The sequence below is a fragment of the Ambystoma mexicanum genome, chromosome 2q (assembly GCF_040938575.1).
Source record: "Ambystoma mexicanum isolate Mex_15411 chromosome 2q, UKY_AmexF1_1, whole genome shotgun sequence".
Taxonomy (NCBI): Eukaryota; Metazoa; Chordata; class Amphibia; order Caudata; family Ambystomatidae; genus Ambystoma; species Ambystoma mexicanum.
In genome coordinates this window covers 1,435,578,812-1,435,591,395 of record NC_090924.1, presented here as the reverse complement: position 1 = coordinate 1,435,591,395, position 12,584 = coordinate 1,435,578,812, and the positions used below count along the sequence as shown (strand labels likewise).

General features: G+C 43.2%; 1 protein-coding gene across 1 annotated transcript in view; it reads left to right on the top strand.

The window, feature by feature from the left end:
• MPP1 (MAGUK p55 scaffold protein 1) overlaps positions 1-12,584 on the top strand; it is a 173,320-nt gene that overhangs the window by 56,556 nt on the left and 104,180 nt on the right. The window contains exon 2 of the mRNA XM_069648977.1: positions 3,407-3,550. Coding sequence (XP_069505078.1) covers positions 3,407-3,550 — 144 coding nt within the window. The remainder of the gene's footprint in view (positions 1-3,406; positions 3,551-12,584) is intronic.

The window sequence follows — 12,584 nt, the reverse complement described above, 5'->3', positions numbered from 1 at the left end:
TTTCCCCTTTATGATTGGGATCACTGCTGGTTCAGTAGTAGTGTGGGTCTGCTGTTTCATCTTTATGATTGGGATCACTGCTGGCTCAGTAGTAGTGTGGGGCTGCTGTTTCCCCTTTAGGATTGGATCATTGCTGGTTTAGTAGTAGTGTGGGGTTGCTGTTTCCCCTTTACAATTGGAACACTGCTGGTTTAGTAGTAGTGTGGGGCTGCTGCTTCCCCTTTAGGAGTGGATCACTGCTGGTTTAGTAGTAGTGTGGGGCGCTGTTTCACCTTTAGGATTGGATCACTGCTGGTTTAGTAGTAGTGTGGGGCTGCTGTTTCATCTTTATGGTTGGGATCACTGCTGGTTCAGTAGTAGTGTGGGCCTGCTGTTTCACCTTTAGGATTGGATCACTGCTGGTTTAGTAGTAGTGTGGGGCTGCTGCTTCCCCTTTGGGATTGGATCACTGCTGGTTTAGTAGTAGTGTGGGGCTGATGTTTCACCTTTAGGATTGGGATCACTGCTGGTTTAGTAGTAGTGTGGGGCTGCTGTTTCACCTTCATGATTAGATCACTGCTGGTTTAGTAGTAGTGTGGGGCTGCTGTTTCCCCTTATGATTAGGATCACTGCTGGTTTAGTAGTAGTGTGGGGCTGCTGTTTCCTCTTTAGGATTGGATCATTGCTGGTTTAGTAGTAGTGTGGGGTTGCTGTTTCCCCTTTACAATTGGAACACTGCTGGTTTAGTAGTAGTGTGGGGCTGCTGCTTCCCCTTTAGGAGTGGATCACTGCTGGTTTAGTAGTAGTGTGGGGCGCTGTTTCACCTTTAGGATTGGATCACTGCTGGTTTAGTAGTAGTGTGGGTCTGCTGTTTCATCTTTATGGTTGGGATCACTGCTGGTTCAGTAGTAGTGTGGGTCTGCTGTTTCACCTTTAGGATTGGATCACTGCTGGTTTAGTAGTGGTGTGGGGCTGCTGTTTCCCCTTTAGGATTGGATCACTGCTGGTTAAGTAGTAGTGTGGGGCTGCTGTTTCCCCTTTATGATTGGGACCACTGCATGTTCAGTAGTAAGTAGTGTGTGGGCAGAGCAGTAGTCATTTCGCCAAGTGGAGTGAGAGGCAATTTGAGAATGCAGAAGAAGGAGCAGGAATAAAATGACACAAGTTGAGCTTTCTCTAGGTGTGGCAGTTTATAACTATGCAGCTATGCTTTCTTTCTGTTACAAGATAGCGAGTTTTCCCCCAAACAAACCACAAATAATCCGTTGTCCATTAACAGAAACCACAGACAGATCAGGCCCGCAGAAATGTATTCCCGTCAGACAGAGCCACAAGTGATGGGTTCTGCGCCTCGTGAGGCCAGGATAACAGGATAAAGTGCATGTTCAATTTGATTATGCATTGGAGCATCGAGGAAGCAACCCAGACATAAAAGACAGACTGCATGTGCCACCTGATATAAAACTATGGCTGATAGGCTGATGCGTCTAGGACGCCCATTAAAGTAGAATGGTCATACAAATCATGTTGTATCAGATCCGGTAAATATTGCTCTGTGCCTTTATCATATGTGTACTGTGTGGTATAACTACTTCCCTACACAGAACAGCACGAGATCCTTGTCATTAGGTACAGGAAAGTGGAGCTTCAAGATCGCTTGCCCATCATATGAAGGGTAGCCAGTAAAAATGTAGTCAGTGAAAAAGTAGTTTTTGAAAATACCTCTGCAGTGAAAAAATGTAGTCAGAAAAATAGCTGAAAAGTAGCCAAAAATGTAGTGCTGCTAGGGTTAAGGAGGGATTTGTGGGCTTGTGGTGGCCAGGGTAAGGGTAGGGGTTAGGGTTAGAGTACACATGTTGGGGTTTGGTTAGTGATAAGGGTCGATTAAGTGTTAAGGTAAGTGTCAGGGTAAGTGTCAGGGTAAGTGTTAGGGTATGGGTTTGGGTAAGTGTTAAAGAAAGGGATACAGAGGTTGGAAAGGGCTGGAGATGTTGGTGTAGAAGAGTGGTTAGGATACACCTAGTGGTTAGGGTCAAGTTAGCATTAAGCTATGTGTTAGAGTTGCAGTTAGGGTTAGGTGATTACTACAGCATGGGTTAGGGCAGGGACTTTGTCATTTATGGCAAGCTGGTGATGGCACTGAAGGCAGGTTCATTGTTCATTTTCTATTTATTTTGCATTCAGTAATATGCAAATAAAACACATTAGTGTGCTGCAGGGCTGGTGTTCTGTGAGAGCTCAGGATGGGATAAGGGCTGTAATTAGAGTTAGGGGAATGTTTAAGGATATAGTTTGGGTGATTGTGGATGTTTTGTTAGAGGTTTGGGTCATATTTAGGAGTCGCAGCCTTGTGCTTTTGTGTATTGAAAAATAGCCTCTTTGGGGACCTTATTACTGGCCACATTTTCACACTTTGCATTGATTGCTTGCATTGGAGGGCCACATTTTCCTGGGGACATTTTCAGAAAGAACCATATGGAGCAGGAGACGTAAGAATCTATGCCTCCGATCATGCGCACATTCTCAGAACAAAATAAAGTGCATGTGCCACGTCATGACAGACACAACCGCAGACCTGTTTATCATGCTCCCGTTGCGTGCCAGCGAGCAAGAGTGGCGAGTAGGGGAAATTGGTAAATCCTCCTCATAGAGTTATTACCTAGGCCTCCCGTCTGCTCTCAACCCAACCGAAGCCTGTCTGGGTTCTTCGCTTATTGTTAAAGGATTAATGCCTTGGCCCCTGACTCGCTTAGTGTGTCAGACACCCTTAGATCACAACATTTTGTTAGTTACACCTTCTTGGTGATTTGTTCCACAGTTCATGGATTTGACACTTGGAAGTTAAATCATGTTGCATAGCCCCTCCATGAATCATGTTGCATATCCCATCCACAAATCATTATGCATAGCCCATAGACGAATCGTGTTGCATAGCCCATCCAGGAATCATGTTGCATAGCCCAACGACGAATCATGTTGCATAGCCCATCCAGGAATCATGTTGCGTAGACCATCGCCTCTTGACTCTCCTGCATACCCAAGGAATTTTATCCCTAAATACCATTTTGTAGATGTCAGTGACCACTATTCTGGAGAGTTCTGGGGTTGCTGTTTGCTATAGGGATGCAACAAGGTCATTAAAGCCAGTTTCGTCATGCTGGAGATCTCTGGGGTGTACTGAGTGATCCCTCGAGAGAGAGAGCTCAAGAATTTGTTCTCGTTATGTTGGTGGGGTTCAAAGTTCCCGACGCCAGACATTCCGGCCTCATGCCGAACAGCTGCCTTTTTTTCGTGGATAGGGGCCACTTGGAGGAAGCAAATGTCAAAATCCCAGATAATGCCTGAGCCATACACTCTGTTTCTCTATATGATCAGTCCAAGGCGATGATCTATCAAGCTTGACCCACAAATGTCTTTCTCTCTGCAGAGTGTCACATACTCACCCAACTTCGTTTCTGAGGACTTTTATGCCAATGGGTCGGCGACAGCAGACGGTCCAATCCACATGAATGGCCGGGACGTGCGCAAGATGCGGTTGGTGCAGTTCGAGAGGGTCTCGGAAGAACCTATGGTGAGTAGAGGGGTTGTTGACCCACTCGCAGCCCAGTCTCTAGCGCATATGCAGAGTGCGTATAGCTGCACGCACGCCTTCCCCTTGCCGCAGCGAGTGTGCAGGCTCCCACCCTTATCACACATGCGTGCTCTTTCATTCTTCTTGGCAATTAGTCTGCAGTTGATTTTATCACTCTTTTCACCAGAAAACCTTATTCTTCAAAAGAAAAGCTGGTGTGTTCAATGATAGACTCAATGCTCGGCGTTGAAGAAGGTTTTGTGTATGTTTGGAAGATGTTCCTTGTTGCAAAACTTCCGTCACTCCCTAAAATCCCCCGGGCACTACCGCTGGACCTTTTAGATATTTCATTGACTCTGAAGATGGGTGAGGGTTCTCATCCTAACTCCCCTGCTGCCATCTTCTTTATACCCTCTCTCAATACCCTGGCATTTATGTTTTTCTCATGGTAGCACCCATCACCTTAAGGTAAGGTGTCTCTTTTCTATGTGGTTTGGGGTGCCCGGTGTAGCCAATGGCCTTTAAAGTGCAGGGGGTGCCATAGCCCTTTCATGATGAGTATGCTTCCTGTGCAGCACGCGCCATCCTCCATGCAGTGCTCTCGGGCCACTCCATGCCCCTTTGATGTGTCAGAAATAACATGCATGTTACTTTCCGTGCTTCGCTTGAGCAGGCTGGTGGCAGTTGATACATGTTTCCCATGTGTGTAGATGTTAGTCTTGTGTCGCCCTTTTCACAGGGATAGTGCTTTTTCAGAAGCAGATACTCAAAATGGCCCCTCCTTGTGTTTTAAGTCCTGTTCAAGATGGCCTGGCCTTTGCTGGCTGTCCTTTGGTCTTTCCAGGTTAGGGAGGGTCTCCTTTCATCCTGCATCTTGGTGTGCTTCCCCTGGAAAGACCGGAAAGGATGATTAGGGTGTTTCAGTTGGCAGGAAGGGGGATGCCCCTAATTCAAAGGCATGGCTATTGCTGGCCAGATTTTGGGGCACAGGCAGCCCACTAATAAGCAGCATCACCAAGTTAGAATGTTGCAACATCCCTTATTGAAGTGCTGGGCTAATCCCAGTCTGACCTCTGGATATAAGGAAAGGAGATGGACCTAGGAAACTAGTTGACCATGGAACTTTAAGAGAACCAAAGAAGAAGACAACCAGGGCATGCCAGAGGACTGCTGCAGGAACCTGCATCAGCTCGGCCAGCACTACCACACTTCGAACCTCAACTTTCTTGCCGACAGGGGAGACAGTTGTAAGGTGCATCCCTTCTTTTGACTGGTGGGACCAACCAGTAAGCTGTCCTGCTCGACTTGCATCACCATCTCCGGGAGTGGTGGCTTGCTTCTATGTCATTTGCTGCAACACCCAAGTACTAGCTTTTCTCCGCTGCTAGACCTTCCCTCCAGCCCTGGTGCTGAAAACGTTGTGGGCACCTTCAGTGCCCTGCTGCAACGCTGGCATCCTGCTGTACTTACCTTCACCAGAAGATGAGACTGTCTAGAACCCGAAGACCAACCACTGGGCTTACGAGGGACTTCTGACCCTATCCGGAATCAATGCAAGATGTGCATCTGTCCAATCAAACGTGGGGGGGGTCTGCTACATCCTGGGACCCAATGGGGGTGCTTCCACCACTGTCAAAGGTATCCATAAGTGTCTGACGACAAACGCCAGGGAACGCCCATAAAACCTCTGACCCAATGTCCCTAGACGACTACCCCAGTGGTGAGGCAAGCAATCTACAGCGATTCCTACCTTTGCGGGTACTCCATGGGCTGAGATTGCTTGTGTCTCTTGAACCACCCTTATCCCCATTGGGTTTGCATTGGACGCGTAGACTTGCTTTCCATAGCGCTATCCAGGGCTCACTCAGTTCGTTGGTGTCCAGAGCAGTGCTTCTAGTTTAAGTAGTAGCAATAAAACCTTATTTGGGTATCAAAATCCATGAAAGTAAAAAACAGATATAAAACACAATCATTCTGAAGTCTATACATAAAACATTAAAATTAGAATTACAACTCAGCCATCCCCTTCTGGTTGAACAATACCATAAAAACACCCTAACTCTACCCATCCACTTGAAGGGAAGGTGTACACTCTGTTAGTAAAGAGGCCTCTTTGTCCTGTATAATGTTGTGGCGTATTTCCAATGACCGCTAACAAAGCGCGACAAGGCCCATGCAGTCAGAGGGGCTTCTGCTTTCAACAGAAAATTGCTTCCTTTAAAAACAGGGACCAGCAACCACCTTCTTGGCTCTGCTTATTTGGGGAAAAAACAGGAAGTGTGCCCAATCCTCCAACCCTGATGCACAGACAGGACAGACGGCATGAATCCTCAGTCCCTTTCTCATTGCTAGTATTTCACCCAGTAGTAGACAATTAAAATGGTCCCTAGTGATGGGTTTTTTGTGGGACCAATCCAAATAATCTTTCATTTCATTTGTTGATAATCATATAAAACGTCTGTTTGAAGGTTTTGCCATCTTTAAAATTTCTCTTTTGCCATAGAGCCAGGCAATCACTCTTTTTCCCATATCGCGACTCTTTGCACTAGTCAATAGGCTTGACATATCAAAGTGCCCCTCCAAATTTAAGTTCTGACGTATTTGTTTTATATAACGGACCAATTAATTTGATTTGCCCCATTACGCTTGGAGATGTTTCATATAAGATGGTAGGACGGGGAAGCATTAGGATTTGCCCAAACCCTGAGCCACAATGAAAATGGTTCTCTTGCCACTTCATCTACAATATAGCTCAGACGCAGTTCATTGTGGACCGCAAAATTCGGTATCGACATTGGTAGGACCAACGACTTTTTCAGAAAAGCATTTTCTTCATGTTGAATTTCTTTCTTGTTCCTGTAACCCCAAATCGCAGAACCATATTTTACTATTCCTCTGGTCCTAGCCATATACATCGAATTTAATATCTTCAGCGGCTGCTGCCTGTCCCCCAATGGCTGCCTCATACTGCACAGTTGTTTATTTTTTTTTAAATGGGCATCAGGGGAAAACGTCTCTGAGAAACAGACTCCCAAGTAGTCGAATGAATCGACCCGAGATATTGTATCCGTCCCACACCATATGCAACATCCCCTGCTTCCTAGATGGACATTACTGCAGATTTTGTAGAATTCACCTGCCAGTCTAATTCTCCCATAAAGGCTACTTAACGGTTAATCAGACATTGCAGCGCTCTTGGGGTCCAAGCTATAAGCTCGGAATCATCCACATAGACTAGGACTGGCAATGGCATCCCCCCTAAGGTTAAGTCTTCTTGGACCCTGGGGATGGTCACCTTTTCCTACAATATCTCCATTTTGACTTAAATCACTGAAGTCACTTCCTACTTGCGACCTTTGGCTCTGAACCTGCTATTGTTTGAGGCCTCTCCTGGTGCGGCTCCATTAGGACTCTCTCTCACAGACCCTTGTTAGATAATGAAAGATTTTGAGAATCCCTGTATAGGGATTGGCTGCTCTGCTTTAGTGATCACAGTATATGTGTAGGGACTTGTGCTTATCTAAAATAGTGAGCAGCCCATAGTGGGTTGCTAAACTGTGACTTGTATACATGTATAGTATTAGTTTTACTTAACTTTTAATTATGTAAAGTGTGCCCTAGTGTGATCGTATAATAGAGTCATTTTTAACGTACCCGTCTGGTGCATTTTAGTTATCACATCTGTAATGTGCTAATATACTACTCAACATTACCACCCCTCCCTTCCTTAGTTTGGGCTGACTGTTCTGCTTTGCTACCATTGAAAGAGGGGTTACATTTAAATGTGGCTGTGATTGGAAAAACCCTGTTTTAGCAGGTTTCTTTTTCCAAGTCCTACCCCTGCGTAGGGACTTTGAAAATCTCTTCAAACTATGCACTATTTCTGGTGGATATTGTGGCGCCCAATATGGAGAAAACCTCTTTCAGGTACTGGTACATGCAGCCCCACTCCTGAAACACCTGGGATGCCCTGGCTTGAAGACCTAGTGTAGGAATAATCTTTTTTTTAAATGTTTTTTATTGTTACCGTTAAATACCTTTCAATAATTATTTTCTACTACAATGATTCGTACAAATAAAAAGTGAACTGTTTCAGTTATAATCAAAATTTACAATCTAATGATCCATGTAGTAGCAAAGACATGACGAGTAGTAATTATAAAATGAATACATTGTCGTGCTTCACAAAAGACTTGGAAGTGGGTCAGAGTAGCAATGTCCTTAATTTCTCCAAGGTCCTTAAATGTAAGAGATCCAAAGGAGCAGGAAAAATAGTTATGTCTTGACACAGCTGATCCTAATGCTATTTTCCACCTATACGATCTTCAAGGCTAGTATACACTTTACAGTGGCAATTTGAACCATATGTCTCTGAGATTGAATTATTTTTGGCACAGTGTTTCTGGGGTCAGTATTCTGAAGTCCTTGAAATGTGGTTTTAAATATTTTGTTCGATGTTCAACGAGGGTCAGGCATTCAGTCAGAATATGTTTCAGGCTCTCACATTGCTGTGAATCGCAGTGAAATCTACAAATATTATCAACTTTGGCAATTTCTTGTCGTCTTGCCTGAATTCCTCTGGTTTTATGTAGATTTAGGCAGAGCATAAAAAAGTATGCCTTTATAGTGGGCTGGGAAACTTTAGGAGGCGGCTTCCGTTTGTCGCAGCTTTTTCTCAATGAAGGGGTTAACATTATATAACTTGTAAGACTTGGATGTTTCGATTGTTCAGATCCAATCTTGTTGATAAAGTTTCCATTTTGCTTGGGTCGGATTACATAATAGCAATTCTCCTGAAATGTCAGCTGCTGTCAATAGTGACCAAGTCAGTTTTCTCCAGTTTGATGGAAAAGGGTATTCAGATTTGTTCATATAATTGGCCAGTGTAGTGTGAAGTGTTCGAGAAATTTCCTGTATAGAGAACAAACTTTCCAGTTGTACATAACAAGTAATGACGGCAGACCAAGTTTGAATCTGAGTATTGTCATAGTTTGGGAGGTCGGGAAGCCCAATACACGTTTCCAGTATAGGCTCTCCAATTTAGTCCAATACAATTAAGGTCTAATTGGCTTTGTTTCAGCTCCATATAAAATAGTCAGGGCTATTTTCTGCAAGTAGAATGTTATTACTAGTGAAAGTGAAAACTTTCCATATTTTGTATAAATTATCCTAGTTTGTGAAATAGCAGTTGTTAGTCTGGAGTTCTCCAAGGTAGGGCTAATCTGAAATGTGATTTCTGATATTGATTCTCAAATACTTGTATTCATCAACAATGTCAAGCATTTGTTTGTTTAGTAACCATTCCATCTTATTTATTTTCCTGATTGATTTTATCGGGTTAGAGCATAGGATTTTAGTTTTCTGCACATTGATCTCAAGGTGGTGCCTGTCGGTGTAAATCCCTAAAACAGTAAGTAAGTTGTGCAGACCTTTGGAATTTTGGAGAGGAGAACGGGATCATCTGTGTAAAATAGCCACGCTACTGATGTTGTTCCTAAACACGGTGGATCGGAAATTACTTGTCCAGAAATCTTTCTCATGTCTGCTATAAAGAAATTGAAGAGGGCTGACGCCAACACACAGCCTTGCTTAAGGCCTCGGTGGTTGTTGATTGGGTTCATGAGTTTTCCCTCCTGTGTAAGTCTTATTTGAATTGATGTGTTAGAATGTAATTGATATTAGATTCAAAAGGATTTGAGGGCAATCTGCTTCCATGAGTTTGATCATCAATTTATTTCTAGAGACAGAGTCAAATGCTGCCTTAAAATCTATATAGGCCATATAGATTGACTGCTTGGTGGTTTTAATTTTCATTTGAATTGCTCTAATTGTCATTTAGTTAATAGCAGTGTCCGGTCCTGCTACAAATCCAGTTTGATGGGGATCTGTTAGGTTATCATCACGTATCCAGAGGTTAAATTCTCTCATAATGAGTTGGGTGAACAATTTACCAAGGGCATCCAGAAAGGTCGATAATTGCTCGCTAGTTGTCTGTTGCCTTTTTTAAAGACAGGTATAATCACTGATTTGTGCCGTGATGGTGGTATGATTTGGGTAGAAGTTACCTCTAGAAAACATTTGTAAAGTATTTTAGCCCATTGGTCTGGCTTGTTTTTGAGAATGTAGTCCAGTCCATAAGGCCCCGGGGCTCTCGATGAGCTCAATTTAGAGATGTAGCATTTTATATCTTCAGAGTTGAATTTCTGTGGCACCGTGGTGTCCAGTTTTAACTCATTTTTATATTCATCATGCTCAATTGAAGCATACAGATTTGAGAAATATTTTGTCCATTCTATTTTAGGTACTGCGTTGAGTTGGGGAGGAGCTTGAGTGTTATGCATAGCTATGTTGACCAGTTGCCAAAAAATCTCTAGAATATTTTGTTGCTAAGGTCTGTAGCATTACTTCACTGTCGTTTTGGCACATTAGAGCCTTCTGCCCTATTTGCCAGTTATTATATATGGATTTGAGTTGCCTTATTTTGTTAAAACGTTCTTGCAAGGGCACGTTCCAAGTTAGTCTTATTGCCTTGTGAAGCGTTCTTTTTGTTAGTGGACTTCTAAGTCATATATATGCTTGTGTTTGAAATTTGGTTTGGTGTTATTCGTAGTAACCTCTTTGAATAATTGCAAGGCAGCAATGCAATAGCCATATGTGTCGCTCAAGGGCACTGATTTGGTTGTTATAATCTTGTCAAGATTTGCCAATTGGGTAGTGGACCAGCGCAGTTCATTGCGTCCTCCAGGTATGATCACTTTGGTGCCGTATTTGAAAGTCTTATCGGTGGGTAAAGGGCATTGCCAGGTTAGTGCTAGTTGATCATGAACGCTGGCATCTTGGTGTTTAACTTTGAAAGTGTCTGCTGTTATAAATGCTGACATCAAATCCAAGGTTATAAAGATTCTGCTTGGCTTGCCATATTGTATTTAAGACTATTCCCGACTATATCCATAGTCTGGCCTCCAAAAGGTCGGGATAATAAAGAAAATCAACTTGATTTATATCGGTGGATGTTAGGTCTTCAAGGCTTGGGACGTTGCTGAAAATGTTTAATATGCATGTTCTGTTAAGGACATACACAAGGAACAGCCCAGCTCTGCACTGAATGATTATATTATGACTAAATGAATTTGTTCGGTAGCTCATTTTTGGTTTAACAGACTGTAGTGGTGAATTGGGTTACAGATGTGTTTATTCATTTGTTGGGGTGTTATTAAACTAGCTGAAGGATGATTTGTTGAGGGGATGGAAGACAGAGTTTTAATATTAACATTTCTGTGGGTAGGTTGCGAATTATGAAAATGTTGAACAACTAATTTTGGTATTTCAATTCTTCATTGTTCCAGTGTTTGAAACACTGTGGGCCTCATTCCGAGGCTGGAGGTAAGGGTTAACGGTCACCGTTAATGGCAACGGTGACCGTTAACACTTACCTCCGTATTCCGAGTTCCCTTTGCGGGTCCCTCTTTACCTCCTGCTTTTAGCAGGAGTAAATAACGGGACCCGCAAAGTGACCTTGGAGTAAATTACGGCACTGTAATTTACGGTGCCGTAATTTACTCCTTCCCCATTCCCATTGAGCCCTATGGGGGCAGGAATGGGGATGGGGAACCGGTATGGTGAATGGGGACTTACCGGTCCCTCCAACCTTGGAATGGACCGGTAATTACTCCATTCACCATGCCGGATTTCCATGGAGTAAATAGCTCCATGGTTGCTTACCATGGAGCTATTTACTCCATGGTTACCTCCAACCTCGGAATGAGGCCCTATCTCTTCGTGTGGAGGGATCTGCTCAGAGAACTTTGAACATTAGTCCAACATTTTAATCTCTTAAGTATGCTTCAGATTCGCAGTTTTTGTTTTGTGCGCTTCAATTTCTTCTAGTAAAATGTCTAAAGGCTCTTGTTGGTTGGGAATGGGGCCATTGGATGGTTCAGGGGCCTTTCTAATTACATTGGACCCTGCTAATTTCATATATTTCTTTGTAATTGCCATACTAGCATTTCGTAGGCAGTTTCTAGGTTTAGACAAAGTTTTAATGAATTGTTTTGAGGTCGCATGATTGTGCAGTGACGTTGTCTTAATGTTCTTGCTTTTATTTGTGTCTTAGTGGCTACCTTTGTTTTTACTTTCTCTTTAGCTATTTTGAAGATGATAAAATGTGTTTTCTTTTGAGCCTCTTCTTTACTTTCCTTAACATTCAGTTTGATTATCGAGGTATCCGATGTAAATGGAATGACAGGGTTAAGGGTGCATTATGGAGTTATGTAGACATCCTTAATTGGTGAGGACCGTGTGGAAAGTGGTTTGATTTCGGACATCGCTGGTATTTTGGTTGAGCTATCATTGCCCTGTTTATAAGGTTCATTCTTTTCTTGATGTAAAAGTCTTTCGAGCAGAGTGGTCTGAGTTTACATCCATGGACTCATAGAGTTTGGTGATGGATTGAATGGCTAAATTCATTGCCGTTAACGTCACTTCAAAAAGAGTACTGGTAGGTGGGGTGAAAGTATGGGATGTTTGGGGCTCGGGTTCTGTTGGCATTTCTTTGGAGTAGGCTGGTTAAAGGACATGGACAGAACTGAAGAGTTTTGTATTGAGCGGTCATACATCAATGGGGATTGCAATAGATTTGAATGGAATTTTGAATTCCGCTGAGGGGTCACGGATTTCGGTGTGTGAGGGGTGGAGAAGGCAGAGTGATATGATCACTGCCCATATAGCACTGATCTCTTTGCTCCGAAAGTTTCAATGCATCTTCGTTGCCGTCTTTTAATGATGGTCTAATTATAATGAGGTCATTTGAAGTGGTAGGTGACATCACGTGATCGTGTATCTATGCTATTAGCACAGGTCCTTGACTTTGCAAAGTGTCAATCTTTCCTGTCTGGCAATTGTTTGTATGTTCCTTTGTTTGGTAGAGGTTTGAATCCAGAGCAAGAGATTCCATAGTGAAGTCGCTGGGGCTCTGATTGCTTAAAGGCAATTAACATATGAGGTGGCTGCTGCTCTACCTCACTTTGCTCTTTTG